This window comes from Physella acuta, unplaced genomic scaffold (genome assembly GCF_028476545.2).
Source record: "Physella acuta isolate Inbredline_101_S28 unplaced genomic scaffold, ASM2847654v3 ptg000563l, whole genome shotgun sequence".
In the NCBI taxonomy this organism is placed as follows: Eukaryota; Metazoa; Mollusca; class Gastropoda; family Physidae; genus Physella; species Physella acuta.
The window spans coordinates 274,321-301,098 of record NW_026732082.1 but is presented as its reverse complement, the minus strand read 5'-3'; the positions used below and the strand labels follow the sequence as shown (position 1 = coordinate 301,098).

The 26,778-nt window shown below is 35.2% G+C and overlaps 2 protein-coding genes across 7 annotated transcripts; one reads left to right on the top strand and one right to left on the bottom strand.

The window, feature by feature from the left end:
- Positions 1–170: 170 nt before the first annotated feature.
- Positions 171–23,472, bottom strand: LOC131946573 (exocyst complex component 4). 4 transcript variants are annotated; one of them, XM_059307424.1, is made up of 30 exons: positions 23,345–23,472; positions 20,837–20,880; positions 20,326–20,414; positions 20,097–20,159; positions 19,123–19,261; positions 18,903–18,991; positions 18,611–18,687; positions 18,046–18,205; positions 17,592–17,740; positions 17,395–17,465; positions 17,157–17,295; positions 16,545–16,568; positions 14,805–14,876; positions 13,980–14,117; positions 12,587–12,670; positions 11,778–11,847; positions 11,522–11,585; positions 11,024–11,115; positions 10,627–10,653; positions 8,030–8,103; positions 7,002–7,140; positions 5,456–5,537; positions 4,894–5,104; positions 4,557–4,643; positions 4,391–4,422; positions 4,090–4,204; positions 3,774–3,892; positions 3,284–3,379; positions 1,051–1,162; positions 171–505 (listed from the first exon to the last, which is right to left on the bottom strand). In XM_059307424.1, the coding sequence occupies exons 1-30, from the start codon at positions 23,417–23,419 to the stop codon at positions 332–334; spliced, it is 2,907 nt and encodes a 968-aa protein (XP_059163407.1). In that variant the 5' UTR covers positions 23,420–23,472; the 3' UTR covers positions 171–331. The 4 variants fall into 4 exon arrangements, with proteins under 4 accessions (XP_059163407.1, XP_059163408.1, XP_059163410.1 ...); XM_059307425.1 differs by lacking the exon at positions 10,627–10,653 and adding an exon at positions 9,776–9,802; XM_059307427.1 differs by lacking the exon at positions 10,627–10,653.
- Positions 23,472–26,765, top strand: LOC131946575 (ankyrin repeat and SOCS box protein 3-like). 3 transcript variants are annotated; one of them, XM_059307432.1, is made up of 4 exons: positions 23,472–23,583; positions 24,341–24,559; positions 25,152–25,409; positions 25,632–26,765. In XM_059307432.1, the coding sequence occupies exons 2-4, from the start codon at positions 24,388–24,390 to the stop codon at positions 26,345–26,347; spliced, it is 1,146 nt and encodes a 381-aa protein (XP_059163415.1). In that variant the 5' UTR covers positions 23,472–23,583; positions 24,341–24,387; the 3' UTR covers positions 26,348–26,765. The 3 variants fall into 3 exon arrangements, with proteins under 3 accessions (XP_059163415.1, XP_059163413.1, XP_059163414.1); XM_059307430.1 differs by having other exon boundaries at positions 24,341–24,586; XM_059307431.1 differs by having other exon boundaries at positions 23,481–23,502; positions 24,341–24,586.
- Positions 26,766–26,778: the final 13 nt, after the last annotated feature.

The window sequence follows — 26,778 nt, the reverse complement described above, 5'->3', positions numbered from 1 at the left end:
CGTGGAGGGGAGGGGGACGGGGATGGGTGTGTGTATAACCCAAATGACAGCTGTTGTTTAATCAGCTATAGTATACTACCGGCATGTGGCGCTCTAATTTAAACATTTTAAATGTCACACAACCACAATTTTATGGTGTGAGGGGCGTGGGTGAGGAAATAACAATGGAGCATTAAGACAAAATTTTATTTACACCAAATCCTCAAGTTTACAATTTACATGACTCTACACGTTTATATTTACAACCACATCTCCAGTTTTACATCCACATTTGCAATAGGCTAGACAAAGTAAGAAAGTTATAAGCACAGCTGTAACCTTGACCTTGGTATCACTGTAAGGTCTCATCTTGACCTTTCTCCATGACACTGTGGAGCCGCTGCATCCTGGCGTCTTGAAGGGAGACAGGGTTGCCAGCAAAGCTGCGATGGTAGAGTTGGATGAGCTCCTTGTACTCACTCAGGCTGAACTGGGGACCTTTCTCGGCTACTGAGTTGATCAAATCCTGCTCATAACAAATATACCATTCACTGATAGAAGGCTACCATCGACATACAGATATAAGGCTACCATCAACCTACAGATATAAAGGCTACCATAGACCTACAGATATAAGGCTACCATAGACCTACAGATATAAGGCTACCATCGACATACAGAAATAAGGCAACCACTGACCTACAGAAATAAGGCTACCATCGACCTACAGATATAAGGCTACCATCAACATACAGATAAAGGGCTACCAATGACCTACAGATATAAGGCTACCATAGACCTACAGATATAAGGTACCATCAACATACAGATAAAGGGCTACTAATGACCTACAGATATAAGGCTACCACTGACCTACAGATATAAGGCTACCATAGACATACAGATATAAGGCTACCATAGACCTACAGATATAAGGCTACCATTGACTTATAGATATAAAAATACCATTGACCTATATTTATAATGCTATGTTTAAACTACACATTTAAGTCTACCATGAACCTAGGAAGTCGGCATGACCCCCCAGTAACAAGAGCAGCAGCTACTTACATCAGGGTTGAGGTACAACAGCTCATAGAAGTGTCTGGCCCTATCCAGGTCTGACTCCCTGGCTAAAGTTATGTTGGTCAAGTTCTGCTGGATGGCCAGTATGTTGCGACACCTGGGGGAGGTAAACAACGTCATCAACATACAGGTGGTACAACCAACATCAACATAGACGTGGTACAACCAACATCAACATACAGGTGGTACAACCAACATCAACATACTGGTGGTACAACCAACATCAACATAGACGTGGTACAACCAACAACCAACATCAACATACAGGTGGTACAACCAACAACCAACATCAACATACAGGTGGTACAACCAACATCAACATACAGGTGGTACAACCAACATCAACATAGACGTGGTACAACCAACAACCAACATCAACATACAGGTGGTACAACCAACAACCAACATCAACATACAGGTGGTACAACCAACATCAACATACAGGTGGTACAACCAACATCAACATACAGGTGGTACAACCAACATCAACATACAGGTGGTACAACCAACATCAACATACAGGTGGTACAACCAACATCAACATAGACATGGTACAACCAACAACCAACATCAACATACAGGTGGTACAACCAACATCAACATAGACATGGTACAACCAACATCAACATAGCTGTGGTACAACCAACAACCAACATCAACATACAGGTGGTACAACCAACATCAACATACAGGTGGTACAACCAACATCAACATACAGGTGGTACAACCAACATCAACATAGACATGGTACAACCAACATCAACATAGCTGTGGTACAACCAACATCAACATACAGGTGGTACAACCAACATCAACATAGACATGGTACAACCAACATCAACATAGCTGTGGTACAACCAACAACCAACATCAACATACAGGTGGTACAACCAACATCAACATACAGGTGGTACAATCAACATCAACATACAGGTGGTACAACCAACATCAACATACAGGTGGTACAACCAACATCAACATACAGGTGGTACAACCAACATCAACATACAGGTGGTACAACCAACATCAACATAGACATGGTACAACCAACATCAACATAGCTGTGGTACAATACAACAAGCAACAACATCATCATAGCTGTGGTACTGTACAACTAGCAACATCATCAATATGGTTGTGATATAGTACAACTAGCATCAACATAGCTGTTTTATGGTACTTCTAGCAACAACATCAACATAATGGTGGTACATTACAGCTAGCAACAACATCAACATAGCTGTTTTATGGTAAACTAGCAACAACATCAACAAAGCTGTGGTACTGTACAACTTGCAACCATATCAACATAGCTGTTTTATGGTAAACTAGCAACAACATCAACAAAGCTGTGGTACTGTACAACTAGCAACAGCATCAACATAGCTGTGCTAGAACCAACAACAGCACTTGGGGATGATTTAGTCAAACATTATAACAGCCCCACAAAAGAATTCACAAGGATAATGTATGCTTTGATGCACATATCAAAGCTCCAGGAATGTGCTGAGAGGTGGCTGAGTGATCACCCAGACTTGATGCTTCAGTCACACAACAATAACAGGGGAGGTAAGCAGGTGAAATGAAGAAAGAAAGGAATTCGATAAACAACATGATGAAATACACACAGATATATATAAAGGAAAAATTCCCGGATAAATAGAAGAATAGGAAATAGGAAAATAACAGTCAAAATATATTAAGCCAGAAAATTTGATAACACAAAATTTACCCTCATAGCTAAGTACTAATCCTTTTTTAAAAAAATTATGTAAATTCAGCCCAGTTATAGATCGAAACCAAATTATTTTAAATGTTTCCAGCAAGCATATTATAATTTGTTTTTTCAAATTAGTTTTAATATTATTGTTCATATTATTGTTTATTGTTGATAGCCAAATATTCAAGTTTTAAAATTACTCTTAGCATGATTTAAAAACCACTTCTGATTTAATCTTCGTTGTTTAAAAAAAAAAAACCTCTACAAACAATTTTTTTTAAAAAAGCAGATATTTTAAAAACTTCTTTTAAAAAAAAAGATGTAAGAATTATTATAAAAAATTAAGGCTTTTGCTAGATTTAGGCCTGATTTTTAAATTAATGAGCTAGTGAATAAGTTTGTGATATCTTAATCTGGTAGCCACAGATAACAAGTGTATCTTGTCAACAAACTGTTTGAGAGTTCCAGAAAGCTGGAACTACAAACATGTTTACTTACATCTTTTTGATTCCATTCTCGTTTATCTTCTTGAGGAACTGAACACTTGTGATGAGTATGGAGGCCACAAGAAAACCCAGGCTCTCAAATATGTACCTGAAACAAAAGACAAACTGTTAGAGATGTCAAGAAAATAGACCTTCAAGTAAAAATAGAACTGTCAAGAAAATAGACCTTCAAGTAAAAAGAGAACTGTCAAGAAAATAGACCTTCAAGTAAAAATAGAACTGGCTCTAAAATAACTTACAGTAAAAATCTGATTTATAACAGTACATAAATGTACATAACGTAATCGGACAGTAGAGTGTACAACATGTAACTCCACATGATCTACCTAATACAATGCCAGGTTCGCAAGGGTAACTTTTTTACTTCAATACTTAAGATAACAATTTGAAGATGACTATAGCCTGATATTTGACTTAAATAGTTAATGACTTCTAATTGATGACTTTAAAGTAACCGTATAACTTAATCAACATAATATTACTTGAATTTTTTGGGCTGTAAACTTTGAGTCATCATTTCTTCCATGCCACTTAGGTCTTTGTTGAGCTTCAGGACATTAGAGTCAGGGTCAAGGTCATCTATAGGACCAGCATAGTTGGACTGCAATCAATGTACATAGGCCATGTATTAACTGAGTTAAATCATTGGACTGCAATCAATGTACATAGGCCATGTATTAACCGAGTTAAATCACCCACAAAACTAGTTTATTTTTTATAGACTGTGGATTTGTTACATGCAAAAATAAACAAGGGATACACAGAACAGTCACACAGAAACAAGATATGAAAGCTTACCTGTTTGGCCACTGGAAGTAGATAATAGAAACAGTGAACTCTGACCTCTAGGTGAAGAAGCAACAGACAAATCTCTGCAAGATCCTTAAAATCTTGGACCAACTGTTTTAATGATCTGAAACAAATCTTACAGATCTGATTTGACTGGTTTAAAACAAATTTTAAAGAATTTAGACAAACATCTAGACATAATTATTTTATAATATTTTTACGATGAAGTTTTCTTACTGATCCTTTTTGTATAAAGAACAAATTTATAAAAATTCTTCATTATCTTCTTTCTACCATAAAAAAAACTCACTGAAGTGTTTTGTCAGAGATTGGTGGCAGCTCCTGCAATAAAAATATGTGCATAAAATAATCTTTGAAATATCTATTGTATCTGTCAGATCACTGAGGTGTAAATAAATGGTCTTAGCACTATTCTCTGAGTTAATCTCAGCACTATAACATAGAACTGGACTCACCATAGGCAGCTCATCTGTGGCAGGATTTAAACTGTTCTGTGAGGTCAGGCTGGCAGCAAACTGTTCAAGGCGATCTGCAAACCATTCCTGCATGACAATATAGAGACATTAAACACATGCTAGCAAACACATGAGAGATGCTATCAAAGTCTGTCTCAAGATCTGTCCCTAAAACTACTTACAGTAAGATACAGTGAAAGCAACAAGATGAAACACTTAAGGCTACATGAGGAAACAGGTTCTCTTGTACTGACCAGACTCTTACAGTAAGATACAGTGAAAGCAACAAGATGAAACACTTAAGGCTACATGAGGAAACAGGTTCTCTTGTACTGACCAGACTCTCGTGAAGGTTGGCCACTGTTCTCATCTGTGTGACGTCTGTGATGATCTCCTGCTGAGGGATCAGAGCATCATCTCCAGATAAATTACTGATTAAAATAACAGATTCTTTGGAGTTAAGGGACCTAATCTCCTCCTCTGAACAAATGGTGCGATCTAGTTCTTTCCCTTGGCGAGGCTGTAGGCTCCTCCAGCTGGGAAGTGACCTAAATCAGAGAGGCCTAGTCATAACCAGTTTGTCAACTATGTTCCTTCTTAGGTTGTCTGTGTAGTTTACAGAATTGTCAAGTCAGTCAATTGAATATAGGGTTGTCTAGTCTGTTAACTGAAAGGTTGTCAAGTCTGTTAAATGAAAGGTTGTCAAGTCTGTTAACTGAAAGGTTGTCATCTGTTAATTAGATTTAAAATCAATTTATCCAATGAGAGAGTCAAGTTAGTTAATTTGCTTTAAGACTATAAGTTTGCTATAAGTTAGTGAATTATAGATATGATGGTTAGGTCATTAAGTCCATCTATATAGTATGTTTATGAAGTCAGTAGATCCAAGCAGTTGTTACCTTAAAAATCTGCTGATGTCTTCATCCTTAGCCCACATTGCACTAATTATTCTTTTTTCATCAGATCCATGCTGAACAATGTCTGCAAGTTAGAGAGATCAGTGGTTTTAATCAAAGAACTTGGTCTTCACTATACACCAGCCACACCTAGACAAGTTAGAGACATCAGTGGTTTTAATCAAAGAACTTGGTCTTCACTATACACCAGCCACACCTAGACAAGTTAGAGACATCAGAGGTTTTAATCAAAGAACTTGGTCTTCACTATACACCAGCCACACCTAGACAAGTTAGAGACATCAGAGGTTTTAATCAAAGAACTTGGTCTTCACTATACACCAGCCACACCTAGACAAGTTAGAGACATCAGAGGTTTTAATCAAAGAACTTGGTCTTCACTATACACCAGCCACACCTAGACAAGTTAGAGACATCAGAGGTTTTAATCAAAGAACTTGGTCTTCACTATACACCAGCCACACCTTGACAAGTTAGAGACATCAGAGGTTTTAATCAAAGAACTTGGTCTTCACTATACACCAGCCACACCTAGACAAGTTAGAGACATCAGAGGTTTTAATCAAAGAACTTGGTCTTCACTATACACCAGCCACACCTTGACAAGTTAGAGACATCAGAGGTTTTAATCAAAGAACTTGGTCTTCACTATACACCAGCCACACCTTGACAAGTTAGAGACATCAGAGGTTTTAATCAAAGAACTTGGTCTTCACTATACACCAACCACACCTAGACAAGTTAGAGACATCAGAGGTTTTAATCAAAGAACTTGGTCTTCACTATACACCAGCCACACCTTGACAAGTTAGAGACATCAGAGGTTTTAATCAAAGAATAGGTCTTCACTATACACCAACCACACCTAGACAGTCAAGTTAGAGACATCAGTGGCTTTATCATGTAAGTACTAGATATACCACATACCTCTGTATGAATGACATCAACTAAGTACTAGATATACCACATACCTCTGTATGCAGAATGACATCAAAAAAGTACTAGATATACCACATACCTCTGTATGCAGAATACATGAACCAAGTACTAGATATACCACATACCTCTGTATGCAGAATGACATCAACCAAGTACTAGATATACCACATATCTCTGTATGAATGACATGAACCCAGTACTAGATATACCACATACCTCTGTATGCAGAATGACATCAAACAAGTACTAGATATACCACATACCTCTGTATGCAGAATACATGAACCAAGTACTAGATATACCACATACCTCTGTATGCAGAATACATGAACCAAGTACTAGATATACCACATACCTCTGTATGCAGAATGACATCAACCAAGTACTAGATATACCACATACCTCTGTATGCAGAATACATGAACCAAGTACTAGATATACCACATACCTCTGTATGCAGAATGACATCAACCAAGTACTAGATATACCACATACCTCTGTATGCCGAATGACATCAACCAAGTAATAGATATACCACATACCTCTGTATGCATAATGACAACAACCAAGTACTAGATATACCACATACCTCTGTATGCAGAATGACACTTCTCCCTGTAGTCCCTGAGCACATTACAAATCATATTCAAGAACTGATCAGCATAGTCTGGTAGGTGGTGCATCAGGTCCTGTAACTCTTGGATACAGCTGTCCACTATCACAGTGCTCTGCAACAAACACACAACACACACATTTAAACTACATCCCACAGGAGGGTGTGTAAACAATAAGGCTGACATACAGTACTGTACAACATTTAAACTACATCCCACAGGAGGGTGTGGAAACAATAAGGCTGACATACAGTACTGTACAACATTTAAACTACATCCCACAGGAGGGTGTGGAAACAATAAGGCTGACATACAGTACTGTACAACATTTAAACTACATCCCACAGGAGGGTGTGTAAACAATAAGGCTGACATACAGTACTGTACAACATTTAAACTACATCCCACAGGAGGGTGTGGAAACAATAAGGCTGACATACAGTACTGTACAACATTTAAACTACATCCCACAGGAGGGTGTGTAAACAATAAGGCTGACATACAGTACTGTACAACATTTAAACTACATCCCACAGGAGGGTGTGGAAACAATAAGGCTGACATACAGTACTGTACAAACACAGAATAATGCAGCACTAAATCTGACAAACTTCTACAGTAATTGAAACAACAGATATACAGAATAATACAGCACTAGCTTAAATCTGACAACATACTTGTAGTAATGGAGACAACAGACACAGTACTGTACAAACACAGAATAATGCAGCACTAAATCTGACAAACTTCTACAGTAATTGAAACAACAGATATACAGAATAATACAGCACTAGCTTAAATCTGACAACATACTTGTAGTAATGGAGACAACAGACACAGTACTGTACAAACACAGAATAATGCAGCACTTAATCTGACAAACTTCTACAGTAATTGAAACAACAGATATACAGTGCTGTACCAACACATACAACACTGTACGAACAAAGACATGCTGTGATGTCCAAACAAAGACATACTGTGATGTCTGACAACCACCTACTTGTAGTAAAGGCCTTGGCACTCCTAATTCTCTTCTACGTTTTTCATCGATTACATTACGCAAGGCATCAAAACCTGCATTTGACAAAAACTTCATAGAATACAAATTAAAAAATAATTTTGTATGTGCTAATTTCTTGCTGTAATAAAACAAGTTAAAAGATGAAAATCCCATTTCCTGCGTGTACTTTATCAAGAGGAAAAAATGTAAAAAAAAAAAAGATTATCGATAGTTTTTAAATTATATAAGTTAAAAATTTAAAATGTATCCAAATCATGCAAAACTGATATAAAACACTGGTCCTTCAATCAAAGCATGCTGGTTCATTTAGTCCTGGCCACAGAAAACTGGTGGGCCACTATTTTGTCAGCAATAATATACATCAGGGTACATAGCATTTTTATACATCAAGGTACACAGCAATAGAACAGTGTAGTGGTCAAACATAACTCAATGTTCTGGTCAAGTACGAGGTATCATATTTGTCAAGTATGAGTCATCATACTTGTCAAGTATGAGTCATCATACTTGTCAAGTATGAGTCATCATACTTGTCAAGTATGAGTCAATGTAATGGTCACATATGAGTCAATGTAATGGTCACATATGAGTCAATGTAATGGTCACATATGAGTCATAATCCTGGCCAAGAGGAGTCAGCACAATAGTCAAGCATGAGTCAGCATGCTTCTCCATCAACATTTTAAAACAAAACAACAAATCTTTTTTTTTTTCAAAAACCAAAAAACAAACTTTTCAAAAGAAATGAATAACATCAATATCTGAGGCACCAAACCATGTTGTAAACACTCAAGGGACAAAACTTCAACACTCATGCTAGTGGATGAGATCACAAACTAAATGGATGGGGAAGGCAATAAAAAACACAGTCAACATTTTGACACTGATAAATAAACTTAATGAAAATAAAACCTTTGCTTTTTATACCAAAAGAAGTGGGAGCACATTTTGAACAGAGAAGAAAAAAGTGGATGACATTGCTGGAGAATAGGTCAGCCAAATCAAAAATAATTTTTCATTAGAACATGACAAACTGGCAAATCTGATTAGCTAACAAGGTAAGCAACTCAGGCAGACCATGATAGTTTTTTAACAACATTTACAATTTTTCTGCCATTTAAAATCCTACGTGGCCTTATTCCAATCACATCTTCCCTGTAAAAGCTATGTGGCTATATTCCGACCACATCTCCCTGTTATATGGGTAACCTATTGCCACCTATAGTCTGTCCCCTACCTATACTACCCCCTCACAACATCCCCCCACACACATCACTTGAGTAAGACAAATGATGTAACCTTCTACCTAGCCACACCACGGAGACAACTGAAGCCTAGATGAGATGGCATATTATGACATGACTAAAATATGACATGACTGTGCATATATCTTGTGCATGGAAACAGTTTTTTTTAGCTCAGTTTTCTTATACCACTATTACAATTTTAAATAGGACAGGTGTGGTAGAATCTGGAGTCTACACCTTTAAAGTTGTCTAAATGGAGTCTGGCCAAAAAGACAGAGTTACACTACAGACAAGTGACAGCTGCCAGTGGCACACGGACATGCAGAGCAATCCAGCACATGAGGGAAGCATAGTTCTAGACAAATGTCCAGATATGACATGCATAGGACTGAAACAGATGACATAAGAGCTGCCAGTGAGCCATGTGACATTGAGACATGAAAAGCTCCTCTAGAACACATACCACACCAAGACTTACACTTGTGACCATCTTCCTCCTCCTCCACTAGCAAGCACAGTGGAAAATTAAACATTTCAGTTACATTGCCAAATGGGCTGCCATACTGCTATGGACTTCCAACATTTAAGTTACATTGCCAAATGGGCTGCCATACTGCTATGGACTTCCAACATTTAAGTTACATTGCCAAATGGGCTGCCATACTGCTATGGACTTCAACATTTAAGTTACATTGCCAAATGGGCTGCCATACTGCTATGGACTTCAACATTTAAGTTACATTGCCAAATGGGCTACCATACTGCTATGGACTTCCAACATTTAAATTACATTGTTAAATCGGCTTCCATAAGGCTATGGACTACACTTCAGGATTTCAGTTAAATTGTGAAATGGGCTACCATACTACTAACGACTTCAACATTTCAGTTGTTGCCAAACACTCCAATATTTTATTTACTCTGCAAAATGGGTTTCCATACTGCTATGGACTTCACACTGCAGTGTGACTTTATAATGCCTTTACATTGATATTTTGTATGTTTACACACACACCCATTTGTGTTACATGTAAAGGAATTATAAAAAACCAGCACTGTATTTCTTTCCAACTCAGAAATAGGCCAAACCTTTATGTTGAACAAGAAAAAGTTGTTTGTGTGAAATATTAGACCTAAGGTTGCTTATTTGAAATATTAACAATGAAAATGCAGGCTGTTATTTCAAACACTTTGTGGGTGAGTTAACTCTCTTGAAATGCGCCATGGATTAAATAAATTAAAAACTGAAACAGCATGTTAGTTTCATGAGTAACATCAACTCAACACAAACAGGCAGCCAGCAATACTGGTCCACCATACTTCACTTACACAAGTGGCTGTCACCATCTCTTTGCACTGGGTAACATACACAAGAAGTAAGTTTTTCATTGTTGCAACTTATTCATCAACATTAGGATAGACATAATTTTAGTAAAAAGTATATTTGAAATTTATAATGTTAATAAAGTGCTTTAATTGTGTTGTTATACTGCTTACTGCATATTGAGTTTTTAAAATAAAGCACCAAAATTAAGTTAAATTTTTCCTTGTAATCAAATTATTGTATCAGTATTTATATTATTTTTGCCTTGTTGATTTTAAACATATACTATGTAATTATACAATTGAAATGTGACAATATATTCCTGCTGTAAATGCATCAACTCACTATAAGTGGCAATATATTCCTGCTATAAATGCATCAATTCACTAATGTGTTGTTTACCTCTAGTTGCTGCGTCAATGCTTCCAGACACTTTGCTATGAACTTGGCCAAGAAAAACATTCTGAACAAAGTCTGTGATGAATTCTTGAAGTCTGCAAATGCATTTTTAGTGAGTTTAATTGAATCATCAAAACATCTGCACAACTAGAGTCTATATCACCACCTAACTTGACGTTCCATGCCCACATCTTATCCACCTGTTCCTCTAACAAAATGTGTCCTAACAATCATTCATGTGACTTTTATACCAGCATATGACTCAAGGGGAAATTACAACACAGGGATAACCTCCACACATGGATAAACTACACACAGGGATAAACTCCACACACAACTCACCATCCCATGGGTTTTAAACTATTTCTATACAAGCCTTAAACATGAAGTGTATCACCACTAGCAACTAGACCATCATGGTTCCACAACATTAACATCACAACAACAGTCTATCTAGACCACAAGTGAACCAAACTGCCGTATTACATTTAGGTAACTTACCCTGAGGTAGTTTGCATAATATCTTCTACCTCTCTGATAAATGACCTCAGTGGTTTATAGATGGCTGGAGAAATTCGACACAAGAACAGCTGATTTAGTACAACAACATAGAGATGATTTAGTACAACAACATAGAGATGACTAAATAGAAACACTGAAGTTTACATAACAGATGAGGTAGAAGAATAGAGATGATACAATAGAGAACATATATATTTAAATAAATGAAACAAACAGTCCACAGGATAAGGCTCACCTGTGATGTTGAAAGCACCAGGTTTGCACACCTTTATAATGTGCCAACTGTCAGGTAAACCAAGGGTGTCCTGGACAAAACAAATTTAGCTCAATTATTTTTAACACTAAATACTGATTTCATGACGTCATTGGATTAGTGTTTTCCAGTATGTGTGTACTTGTTCCATACAAAACAGAGACCATTCTTATTCCATTCAAAATTTGGTTATGTTATTAGCATGTCTGATACAACTAGTGATAAACAGACCAATATTCTTCTAAAAAAATAAAATGTATTGTCAAAATGTTAGTAATGATCGTAAGTTATTGCTGTTAAAGTTAAGTCAAGCTACAGATGGTGCCAATAGCACATGACTTACACACTTGGAGGTGCCAATAGCACATGACTTACATACTTGGAGGTGCCAATAGCACATGACTTACACACTTGGAGGTGCCAATAGCACATGACTTACATACTTGGAGGTGCCAATAGCACATGACTTACACACTTGGAGGTGCCAATAGCACATGACTTACACACTTGGAGGTGCCAATAGCACATGACTTACACACTTGGAGGTGCCAATAGCACATGACTTACACACTTGGAGGTGCCAATAGAACATGACTTACACACTTGGAGGTGCCAATAGCACATGACTTACACACTTGGAGGTGCCAATAGCACATGACTTACACACTTGGAGGTGCCAATAGCACATGACTTACACACTTGGAGGTGCCAATAGAACATGACTTACACACTTGGAGGTGCCAATAGCACATGACTTACACATTTGGAGGTGCCAATAGCACATGACTTACATGTTCGTACTGCTGCTGTATCTGCTGTCTGGCGCTTGTGACACTGATGGCATGTTGGGAGGCATCAAACCTAAACAAGGAAACCTGAGGACAGAGGTTGGAGAGTTAGCCAACTGAAGGACAGAGATTGGAGAGTTAGCCAACTAAAGGCCAGAGATTGGAGAGTTAGCCAACTAAAGGCCAGAGATTGGAGAGTTAGCCAACTGAAGGACAGAGATTGGAGAGTTAGCCAACTAAAGGACAGAGATTGGAGAGTTAGCCAACTGAAGGACAGAGGACTGAGCATTAGCCAACTGAAGGACAGAGATTGGAGAGTTAGCCAACTGAAGGACAGAAGTTGGAGAGTTAGCCAACTAAAGGACAGAGATTGGAGAGTTAGCCAACTGAAGGACAGAGGACTGAGCATTAGCCAACTGAAGGACAGAGATTGGAGAGTTAGCCAACTAAAGGCCAGAGATTGGAGAGTTAGCCAACTGAAGGACAGAGATTGGAGAGTTAGCCAACTAAAGGACAGAGATTGGAGAGTTAGCCAACTGAAGGACAGAGGACTGAGCATTAGCCAACTGAAGGACAGAGATTGGAGAGTTAGCCAACTGAAGGACAGAAGTTGGAGAGTTAGCCAACTGAAGGACAGAGATTGGAGAGTTAGCCAACTAAAGGCCAGAGATTGGAGAGTTAGCCAACTGAAGGACAGAGATTGGAGAGTTAGCCAACTGAAGGACAGAGATTGGAGAGTTAGCCAACTGAAGGACAGAAGTTGGAGAGTTAGCCAACTGAAGGACAGAGATTGGAGAGTTAGCCAACAGAAGGACAGAGGTTGGAGAATTAGCCAACTGAAGGACAGAGATTGGAGAGTTAGCCAACTGAAGGACAGAGATTGGAGAGTTAGCCAACTGAAGGACAGAGATTGGAGAGTTAGCCAACTGAAGGACAGAGATTGGAGAGTTAGCCAACTGAAGGACAGAGGTTGGAGAGTTAGCCAACAGAAGGACAGAGGTTGGAGAGTTAACCAACTAAAGGACAGAGGTTGGAGAGTTAGCCAACTGAAGGACAGAGGTTGGAGAGTTAGCCAACTGAAGGACAGAGGTTGGAGAGTTAGCCAACTGAAGGACAGAGATTGGAGAGTTAGCCAACTAAAGGACAGAGGACTGAGCATTAGCCACTTAAAATACTCATGATGGACTATGTAGTTGGATAAGTTATCAGTCTCAAGGTAACACTGAAGTCTAACATATCATAGCAACATCCACATAAAAAAATTATGACAAATATTTACAACAAAACGACTAACAATAGACAACAACCTAGACTTAAAAAAGATAAAGTTCATTTAACTTAGAGAAAACTGTATCTTTTTGACAATTTGACTACAAATAAGTGGAAACCTTTTTACCTTTTTAGCTTTCCCAGCTTTCTTTTTGCTAAAATATTGGCTGATGTCCATTGTTGGCTGGTCAAACCCCGAGGGAACTTGTTGACGAGATAACATGCTATTGGGGACATCCAGGTATTGACTGAGTAAAATTTGGAGCTGGAACAATATGACAAAATAACAAAATTTGACTTGCTAGACAAAACTAGACCCATGGGATTCCACATTTCTCTCACCCATGTTACCAGCTAGACCCATGGGATTCCACATTTCTCTCACCCATGTTACCAGCTAGACCCATGAGATTCCACATTTCTCTCACCCATGTTACCAGCTAGACCCATGGGATTCCACATTTCTCTCACCCATGTTACCAGCTAGACCCATGGGATTCCACATTTCTCTCACCCATGTTACCAGCTAGACCCATGGGATTCCACATTTCTCTCACCCATGTTACCAGCTAGACCCATGGGATTCCACATTTCTCTCAACCATGTTACCAGCTAGACCCATGGGATTCCACATTTCTCTCACCCATGTTACCAGCTAGAGCCATGGGACTCCATATTTCTCTCACCCATGTTACCAGCTAGACCTGTGTGTTTCTACATTTCTCTCACCCATGTTACCAGCTAGACCCATGGGATTCCACATTTCTCTCACCCATGTTACCAGCTAGACCCATGGGATTCCACATTTTTCTCACCCATGTTACCAGCTAGACCAGTGTTTCTACATTGCAGGTCTACTGATAGATTACACCTACCGCGCAGACAAAACAGATGACCTAATAAGTTCTACAAGAAACAAGAATACAATCAGACAGAAGAAAAACTGACTTACCCTGGCTTGAATCTCCGACCAGACATCTTTCATGTCGTACATTATATGGTTCTGTAGTGGCATGCCTGATTTCTACACAATAGAAATAAAGTTAGATAAATAACAATAGTTTGACAGTTAACAATGCGGAGATTTAGAAAAGTAAGAGTTGTATGATATAATTGTTGTAAGATGTATTTACAGAAGTATGATTGAAGTATTACATTATTGGTCTGATGAGTGTCTATAAAGAGATAATGTAAGTGTTTAGACCATCACAAATTAAGCTGTTCACATTGACTTGAACATTGTCAGATGACACAAAATACATTAATTCTACAAATGAAAATGATGAAAACTAAATATAGCTTAAAAACAACACCTTCTAGAATTTTGAATACACTTTTTCATGCACAAAAAAGTCCCATTCCATACATTTTGTTTTTAAGTGTTTCAATAAGAATTATTTTTTTTAAAAAGTGTTTTAAAAAAAAAAAACGATATTGAAATACAATTGTGTTTCTCAATTAAAATTGAATTATTTTCACATTTTTAAGAAAATTATTTGTAAAAAAAAAAATAGGCAAATGTCACCATAAACAAAATTTTATGAAAACATGTACATGATATAGCAAAATTATAGTCTCATATCTTAGCTTAAAATGATACATTATACATTTCCAGATAACACAGCTTAAATTTTAGGCAGTATATTTGAAGAGCCTCGAACTTTATTTGTATTGGATTAAAACATCAGTGTTGTGTTGTTACAAGATCTGTCTGATGCTAAACACATGTGTTTGTTGATATATGATCTGTCTGATGACTTAAAACATAAGTTTTGTGATGTTACATGATCTGTCTGATGCTAAACACGTGTGTTTGTTGATATATGATCTGTCTGATGACTTAAAACATCAGTGTTGTGATGTTACATGATCTGTCTGATGCTAAACACGTGTGTTTGTTGATATATGATCTGTCTGATGGCTTAAAACATCAGTGTTGTGTTGTTACATAATATGTCTGATGCTAAACACATGTGTTTGTTAATATATGATCTGTCTGATGGCTTAAAACATCAGTGTTGTGTTGTTACATAATATGTCTGATGCTAAACACATGTGTTTGTTGATATATGATCTGTCTGATGGCTTAAAACATCAGTGTTGTGATGTTACATGATCTGTCTGATGCTAAACATGTGTTAATATATGTGATCTGTCTGATGCTAAACACATGTGTTTGTTGATATATGATCTGTCTGATGGCTTAAAACATAAGTTTTGTGATGTTACATGATCTGTCTAAGAATATCAGCATTCTTAAATTATCGGGGTTTAAAAATGTGTTCCATGATTTTGTCTGATGATCAGAATTGTTACAGTGACCCCAATACAACCAAGGCCTAGCTACTGCATTATGATGCAAATTAATATAAATAAATTATGATAAACATGTCTCTGATAAGTTTTTAAATAAATAAAAAGACAAAATTTAAATCAAGACATGGATAAATGTTTACATTATTTTTTTTCTTTCCTCGATGAGCTTATAAATGTGTTGCCTCATACTAAAATTACTGGCTTTGTCAAAAATAATCTTCTCATTTCTAAAAAAAAGAGCTGATCTTCTAAACAGGAAGAATGAAACAAAAATATAAAAAAAAAACAGCCAAGAAAATGATATGGAGTAAAATGAAAAACATCAAATGCAAAGCTTTTGAAAAAAAGGAACAGTTACATAAACAGTGTCAGTTACCTCATTGTCAATGCCAGGTGAAGGCTAGAAAAGAAGTGTATGATGATGAGAGAGATGATAAAAGGTATGATGATGAGAGAGATGAAAGTCACTGAATAATTTCAGGTCAATATTTGCTGTGGGGTGCTAGAAAAGAAGTGTATGATAATGAGAGAGATGAAAGTCACTGAATAATTTCAGGTCAATATTTGCTGTTGGGTGCTAGAAAAGAAGTTTATGATAATGAGAGAGATGAAAGTCACTGAATAATTTCAGGTCAATATTTGCTGTTGGGTGCTAAAAAAGAAGTGTATGATGATGAGAGATACAAGGCATTGCATAATTTCAGGTCAATATTTGCTGTTGGGTGCTAGAAAAGAAGTGTATGATGATGAGACAGATGAAAGTCATTGAATAATTTCAGGTCAATATTTGCTGTTGGGTGCTAGAAAAGAAGTGTATGATGATGAGAGAGATGAAAGTCATTGAATAATTTCAGGTCAATATTTGCTGTTGGGTGCTAGAAAAGAAGTGTATGATGATGAGATAGATGATACAATATTTCCAGGTGTAAAACAAGTAACCCAACATGATCTTAGAGTTGAGTGAGAAACATTTTGGGTAGAGACTTACAGTTAACTTGAGTACGTGGTCCAGAAATGTCTGGTGGGTCTGGGCTACACATCGGCTGTGCTGGAACACAAGCTTGAGCAGCTCATTGAAGTACTTGGGCTGGACATGATTCTCCATGGAGTCCAGCTGCTGGCCCGAGCTAGACATTGGGGAGAAAGATTTTTGTTACTTCTGTCATTGTAATTTTTAAAGTAAACATTTCTTAGAGCATTTCTCAGAGTATTATTATAAAAAATACCTTTCAGCTATCTGTTGGGTAGCTGTGTTGATTAACTTGTGAAGACTTCCTTTCATGCCAAGTTTTATGCGCTGAATAAAATTATGAGATTTATTAGCAATTTTAAGACAAAAATTAATGTATAAAGAAATTAATCACAAGGACCAATTGATTATGAAAAAGATTGAATATTATTGTACCACAATTATCATATTTACCTCCACTGCATCTGGCAGTTTTCTCAGCACAAAGAGAGATTCAGTTAAAATAGCAATAAACTTGGTCAGGTTTTCCTCTGGGTTGCTGTTCAAGTCTTCTTTCACTTCTGTGTAAGCTTTGTTGTTAGAAGATTCAACTGAGTCCTGTTCTGTAGAGAAATATAAAATATACAAAGAACATCACTCTGATGTCTCTCTCTCTCTCTCAAAATGTGTTAATAACTACTAAAATATTTTTGCTGAAATTTCAGACATGCAAAATAGACCTTTCTTATGACTGGGGGAGGGAGATGGGATGGACAGATGACACTGTATTTTGAACAGCACATTCAACTTATGCATCTATCACAAAAAACAAAACTTTATCAGCCTCATGAGATGAGTTCAACAACTAACTAATGACTGTGTTTTATTTCTAATGATACATTTATTACAAAAATGTTTTCCAACTTACTTGGAACTCTTCTAGGAGAGTCCACACCATCAGACCACCCCCAAACAGTTGCATCTTTCCTGCTCCACCTCATCAGACTGCCAGGCTGTAAACTTGAGGAAGGCAGAGATCTCTCGTAGATCTGTCGGCTCAGCTCCTCAATCAGAGTTTCATGCATTTTCTGCAGCCAGCAGGGGAATCCAATTATTTTCAGTCATTCAAGGTTGAACAAATGTTTATAAAGGGGCAATGTTGATTTTAATAACATAGCAGCCATTCTGCTAGTCTACTTGGAGTTTGACTGATGATTTATTCCATCATAGAATAAACTGTCAGTCAAACTGAAAGTGGCTGTGTGGAAATACAACATCCTAATTTGTGAATTTACTGATAAATTCAGTTTTTTAAATAAATATTTTAGTGAACTGTAAATAACAATTGTAGTTTAGGAAGCAGACAATTCTATAACAATATCTTTCTGTGAACTAGTGTGTAGTCACACACCTAGATTCAAGCTGTCAATATTGTTACTGGATAAGACATTTGTTTCCTTAATATAAGCTTGGCTGATGAGAAATGTAATTACCTCCTTAATGTTGATAAGATCACCTCGAACCTCACGCAAGGCATCAATGCCATTTAGAGGACCTTCTAGCATAGACACTGAAATTAATACATATTTTAACTTTCAGAAAATAAATCTTTCAAAAATGTGTATTAGTTATCTGCTTTCATTATTTGACATCAATCCATAATAAATGACTAATTCTGCTAACTTTAAAATAGGATACAGATTTATTGTAAGCAATAGGCAGTATGTTAACTTTCATCTGGTGATATTTTCACAAATTTGATTCAATGTTAATTAATCAACACACCTGCTTGTACAATGGTATCTGTAGCATGAAGGTAATGTTTGTTGGCCATGTATGTGTTCATCTTGTCCTGGACTTCCTTCATTTGTTCTCTAAGATACAACAATTTGGACCATAATAATGTGTACCCAAACAAAACAAGTTGTTGTTTGATAAATTTGTTCACAATGAGAAAAGACACACTCAAACAATACATAGAATGGATAGGAATCATTGAGCTTACACTTGCTCCAACATGGACAAAACTGCTTTGTGTTCTACACCATCTTTCCACAACTTGCGAAGTTCATCACGTTTAAAATGAAGGAGGGTTTTACAAGAATTTAAATCTTCTTTTATTTTTCTTATCTTCTCACGAGATTCTAGAATAAAATTAATATTCAATTTTTGTTGAATTATAAGTATTAAGTAATGTGTTTATAATTTTACTAATCAAAATTTTTAAAAATAAATTAATATAATTGTGATAATAAAAAATCATTATAATAAAAAATTATTATAAAATCTTTTTCTCACTTTACTGCATATACATTAATAATTAAGTATTGTAATAAAATTCTACACTACATGTAAGCCTTGATGTGACTACAGCTATACTTCAATAAAATAATACTGTAAAATACAACAAGTACAATTAGATATAAATTTACAAAGTTAAAGACAAATTAGTTTTTTTTTAAAATGTATAGCCAGTTTGGCTTTAAATTATCTAAAATTTGGATTGTTTGAAATCTTTTATTGCTTATTTAGTGTTTTTTAATTGCTATGTTATTGAAATAAATAGATATGCAGAGCAGTGGAAGATAAATAAAACTGAGAATAGGCAAATGATGTTCATAAGCTGGTTACATTAGCTTAGTTTCAGCACACTGAAGAAAACTATCAACAATCATAAATATGCATTTGTATGTGTACGTAAGTTGTTTCAATAATTCACTTAATGTAGGTAAGGTGAACATTAAAACCACAGACTAGTAGAAACATACCATTGATACTTTAGGTCATCTTATTGAAACCACAGACTAGCAGAAACATACCATTGATACTTTAGGTCATCCCATAATTCACTTAATGTAGGTAAGGTGAACATTAAAACCACAGACTAGTAGAAACATACCATTGATACTTTAGGTCATCCCATAATTCACTTAATGTAGGTAAGGTGAACATTAAAACCACAGACTAGTAGAAACATACCATTGATACTTTTGGTCATCCCATTGAAAGCTTGTAAAATCTTGGTCACATCCTGGTAATTTTCTTAAAATAAAAAATAAAACATTTGTAAATTATCATGTGAAGACCAAATAATTATTGTAATTTAAGACATAAATGGAGAACATGTATTTTTTAAATACTTTCTTTTCAGATTCATACAAATACTTTAAATTAAGGACAAGAAGTCAGCTCATTCATATAGGCTTACCTGTTACAAGTTCCCCTAGCCTCTTGTCACTCTCTCTAAAAGCTTTTTCTATTCTTGTTTTTTCTTTTTCTCTTTGATCATAATTAGCACTGTGAAAATTCATTTTGGCATAAGAAGACAAATTATCAACATAATTTAAATATAGGTCCACACTACTTTTAAAGCTGACAAAAACCTATGCACATTTTAAAAGAGACTTGCATTTACTTGAAATTATGTCCTAAATATAACTATATCACCAAGAAAATACACCTGTGATATTTATTGAAAATAATCTCATAAAATTTATTATCTAGGACAATAGAAGTATATTTTAAAAAACTTATAGTATATCTATACATTCTATGTAGCTTGATTCTTATTAGACTAAATATTAGCTTATTTCATATTTAAAGTAATAACATAATAATAGTATAAATAAATGTATATGAGCAATACTTTTTGTAAGCTAAAATGAAACTTTAAACATGACACTTAACCTTTACTGCTGAAATAAACTTAAAGGACTTGCCTTGAAGACAATGTGCTAACAATGGACATCAAATAAGCAGAAGACTGCAAATGAAAAAAAAATGAACAAAGAGTATATTAATAAATCATGTGTAGTTCATTCAAATGTCATATGTAGATCTAGACATAGATCTAGTTATTTAAATACTAATATATATATATTTATATATTATTTATAATAATAAGCTTTTAAATGCACTAACAATTTTGAAAACACTTTTTTCAGTAATAATATTCATGGTAGCTAAACTGTGTGAAAAATTCCAGAAAGGCTAAAACTTTTATTAAAGGAAATGATTTTTTAATTTTAATTTTCAATACCTTTAAAATCTTACTATTAGGGCCTATAAAGTTTTTTTTTTTATATTTGTATTAGGGCTGTTAGGCCTATTGTTTTGAGTTTATATTTAACTCAAAGCAACTAGCCCACCGGTTGGTTGAGGCCAGGCCTGTGAGACGTTCTTACCAGGATTCAAAGGGAGGACTAGAAATAGCGTCCTTTTGGGTTTATATTTGACTATTTTACCATTTTAAATATGTGCAATAGTCTAGTATTTAAAGTAAAGAGTAAAAAAAACTAACTCACAACATCTAGATCTAGCACAGTACTAATTTTAAACTAAACTAATTTACTAGTTCACCACTGACTATTACTATTACTGAGTACTATTAACTACTGACAACTAGATATTTAGATTAGTATGTAGCATTAGAACAAAGGGAGAATTTTCATACAAAAACCTGCCCAGAGCTCTTGACTTTTTTTCCAATTTTGTTTTTACCTCTGTCTCTTATTAATTTTAAATTAATATCATATTAATTTTCAATAATCAAAGCAACCACATTTTCAAAATCTACTGAGTGTTATAACTGAGTCCGTTGTTAATGCTAGTGGGTTATCCTCCCCCCTTCTCCCCCCCCCCCCCCCCCACCTGAACTGGGACAGGCATAACCTGATAGGAAGACACCCCTGTTCCCACCTAGCCATGTGCAGACTATGGCGCCCGCCCTTCCCCCTTGCTGGACTACTGGGGTCAGGCAGGGGTTAAGGTTCCTGAGGGTGAAACTGGGGCCGGGAGAATGAACAGTTGAACGTTAGCCTTAGAAGCATGTAGACCTGTTTTGTTTTGTAAAGTGTGGTAGGGCTGGCCCCTAAGGCTGGCCGTTATTGATGTTCAAGATTATTTCCTATTTTATCCAAGACTGAAGTATCAACCATTAAAATTAAGGAGCTGAAATTGCGTTTGTGTTTTCTTGACCCTCTCACTGCAGTCATCAGTACCAATCATACTGATGACGTTATAACACTGAGGTTCAGCTGTAACCTAGTGTAATTACTTTTCATTTTCTTTCATTTTGCCTATAATTTGAAATCAACTTTATTTTAATATATAAACACTTGCCTGCACAAAAAAACTATATAAAATGAGTTAAATAAACCACTTGTGGTTCTTATTTTATAAAGAAATTGTGATTTAATTTTACAAATACATTTTTTAATTAATTTTTTAAGATTCAGACCTTTATCGGCCGTGTTTTTTTTTCCTACTATATAAATTAGCCATAGTAAAAATGTACATTTTTAAAAATAAAGCATAACATCAAACAGAAACAAGCCTGCACAATTATTAATGCAAATTTACATAAAAGAACCACCCCTGTTTGGTAATTTATCATTAGAAGTCACAATTTTTTTGCAAACATATTTTATAAAATTTTCATTTTTGTTTCCCACTTGTTTCATTTTTTACAGAGCTTAGATCTAGATATTTCAGTAGATAAGATTCTAAGACCATACTCTTCTTCTTCTTCGTTCTTAATTTTTGAATATGGTGGAGGATTCAGACAACAAGTCCAACTTCGTGGACAAACCGGACTGTGGTTTCCAGTTTGTCAGGTGTCCCATATGCCATATAATTTTTCCCTGAGTGGGGTAATACAATGCCATACATTTTACATTAAAAAAAAAATTTCTCCTCTTCTATTTATATTTTATAGGCCTACTAGATCTAGAATCTAGAACTATTTAATTTTAAAGTTAAAGCTCGATCTAGAAATATAAAATAATATAAATAAATTTCAAAATTTGGTACCAATGAATCTGATTAATTTTTTTTAATGATTATAGGCCTATATATTAGGCCCCTATATAGATCTAATATATATTGATTAGGCCTATTTTTTATGGTATGGAATTCTTAATCTTTCCTCTAACTCACTCATATGATTTTGGGATAAAATATTCAAAAATTTATTTTGTATGCTACAACTTAATCTAGATCTAGATATATTTCTATTATGATATTAATTCTTGTAGATTCTACAAGCATGAGAAAGACAGTGAGTAGCCTACTCCTCAGACACTCAGAGCAGTGAGTAGCACAGTTCCGGAAAAGAATGACAAGTGCTAATACTAATATCCGGGTTTTACAGCATTAATTCAAGTGTAATGCTGAACCATGACTAATAATATAATGATACTTAAACTCTAATAATTTATGTCACTTACGGAATCCTTACTACTTGGGCCCTGAGGCTGATATTGGTAATTGGTAGGCGTCTTCCCTTCCTCAGCAGTAGCCATTTTTATTATTATTACAATAAAATATTGTTAGTTGCCTCCCTTTTAACGGAACTAAAAGACGTAACTACAACAACTTTTTCCAAGTGCAGACATTTATTTACTTAATATTATAAAAATAAGGCCTAGGGCTAGGTCTAGAGACTAGACTAGAGTAGAGTAGATTGGTAATTTTAACTAATTTAACTAATTTAATATTTATTAATTTTTAAATAAGGTAGATCTACTTTGATTTTGAATCTTCATAATTATTATTATAGTTAGTAAGTAAGTAGTAAGTAGGCCTATAGTTACGTAATTACTAAATTAAAATTTTAAATTAGGGGCCTAATGATGTTAAATTATAATATATATATATAATATATATATAGTATATAGGCCTATATATATAATATATATATATATATATATATATATATATATATATATATATATAGGCCTATAGATATATATAATATATATAGTATTATATAGGCCTAAATATATATATATATATATATATATATATATATATATATATATATATATATATATATATATATATATATATATATATAGTTAGTAATACAGGGTAATAACCATGAAAATAAATCTAATCGTAGAATGTAATAATTAACCCCCATCCCCATAAATGCCTGATTAAAACACAACTTGTTGCCATTTTTTTAGAACTAAAAGTAAAAGCGTATTTAATTTTAAGCACAGATTAGAAAGAGTAAATATTTTGAACAAAATTGTGCTGATTTATTAAAATAGCATTTTAATAATATCTACTCTACACCATATTTTTTTCTATAATAATCAATAGATATTTGACCAAATGGTGATTCTACACGTTCTCACTATTTAGATTTTTCAAAAATATTTGAGACTTTGTTAAACTGATTTCCATATAATTAAATTATGTTTTATTTTAAAAAATAGCTACAGGTGTTGCGTTATTTACGTATGAGTTATGCTCCTGGAGAGGAATGTTGTCACATCACACATCTGAACCATGCCATACTCGGCTGATGAAAGCTGTTATTGACCAGGTTAAGGATTTAGTCCATGAAATGATACAGGCAGGAGAAAATATAGAAGCTAGAGACAAGCATGGACAGAATGTTTTGTATCATGCTTTGCCTGAGAATTTTACACCAAGTAAGATTTACATCTTGCAGAAACATGGTATGGAAAAAATAAAACAATGTTTTTATTGGTAAAAAAGATGGTAGCGTAACATTCAAATAGCAAGCTTTAAGTAGTAAAGTTCCCTTTCAAACCAGACTGTCTATGGGGCAAGTGAAGTAGAGTTCACCTGTTTCTGTGAAGGGATAGTGTGGTCAGCACTATGCCCAACTGCTTTACTTTTCCTAAAATGAGTTAAGTACCCATTAGATTATTTAGATCTCAAGACTCTGACCCTTCCCCCCCCCCCCCCCCCCCCCCAAAGAGACCTTGATTGTGTACTATATAAGGTCACCTTTACTTTTATATTGTAGTTGTATCAAAATAAAATAGAATTACATTTTAAAAAAGTTATTTTATCATATTTTTTTTCTGAAATAAGCATTAGCTGTTGTTTGGTCAAAGATGGCATGAAGTGGAGTAGAATTGTTGCATTTTGTAATCATTAATTAAGAAACAACTTAATGATGACCCATAAGCTTTCAATAAACAAAGACATAGCAATGTTTCAACACATTTGATGCTACAATATTTGTAAAAGTTGAATCCCAGCTTTGTATTCCAGAGACGCTGGAGATTCTCTCACTGCTGCTGACTGCAGGGATCAATGTAAATGCCAGCCTGGATGGGGATGGGAGTTCTGCTCTGGTCACATCTGTTGTCATGGGCCAGACAGAGCTAGTCAAGCTCCTGATTCAACATGGAGCAGATGTTAATGTTGATGCTTTGTCTAAGTTTTGGGGGTCTTTGAGTAGTGAACCAATGGGTCAATATAATATTGCTAGTAACAAAGCTGTAACTACACAGTTTATTTTTTCTAAGGGTAAGTTCAATAGGTGATTATCAGTAAATATTTGATGCTATTGTTGGTAAGGTTATCAGAGTTTGGTGAAATCAATATTATTTAGTTACAAAAAAATGTGCACATTCTAAAAACTTGCATTTAGTTTTATTTATGTAATTTGTACAAATGACTTTTTTAAAGCTGGGTAGGTTTAATTATGGGTTGTTTATTCCAATAGTCAAACTGTATTTTTACTTTTAGGTTGTGGTCACAGTGTCACACCACTATTAGCCTCTGTCATGCAGCATAAACCAGATATTTTTAAACTTCTTTTGCAAGCAAATGCATTATGTGAGTGTTTATCATTTGGCAGTTTTTGGAGAGCTTCAATGACAAGCGTGTGTTCAACCTGTGACATTAAAGTAACTCCGCTACACATGGCAGCATATCTTGGTGACTTAGATATGACTTACACACTCATCAATCATATGTCACTTATGACTGAATATAATTTTGAAGAAAACTGTCCACAGTCTTTCAATGATATTACACCTCTGTGGTTTGCCATACTCAAAGGTCATGAAAATATTGTCAAGCTATTTTTAAGTTTGGGTAAACCCATTGCTCTTCCTTGTCATTTTGGATCAGGGTTGCAGATATGTCTTGAAGAAGGTCATAGTGCAATAGCACTGATGATTTTACGCGCTGGATACAATCTTGAGGATGACAGTGAGTGGATAAAAGAAGGCAAATATCCCTCAGCCAACAAGGAAGTCTTAGAAAAAATAGAGAGTTTGTATGGTCAGCCTCGTCCACTACTTGATTGGTGCTGTTTGTCTCTTAGACAAAAATTTGGATTACACCTAGAAAATTATTTAAAGATGGTTCAGGCACCAAAGAAAGTCAGTGACATCTTGAACTTCAAGGACATTAGTCCTGTATCATGGCAAGTTGAGTTGACAAGCTTAGTACCATGACTTTAGCCTTATTTCACAGGAAAACATCTCTAGCAGTTTCAGTGGAGGATATTCTGGATTGTGCATGACAGTGTAGGAAATGGGGTTGAACTTTATAGGGACCCCTCTAGAGGCCCAATTGTTATAACAGACCTACTCAATTTATTGTGACTGCTACAAGGGAGATAAACAGTGCCCAGCTATTTATTAAGAATTATTATTTAAAAAAAACACCTATGGTTTAATAAAAATCTAAGAGTACAGTTTTTTAAAATTGTTTAAAGCAAAGATTAGAAACATTTCTGCCATAACATTGTTGTCTTCCTAGCATTATAATTCAGATAAGTGAACTTAGAATTATATAAACTTCTAGTCTAGTCTGACAAAGTGTAAAGCTGGAAAAATTAAAACAGAGATGGGTATTTTAATTTTAATGCAATTTTTTTTATTAA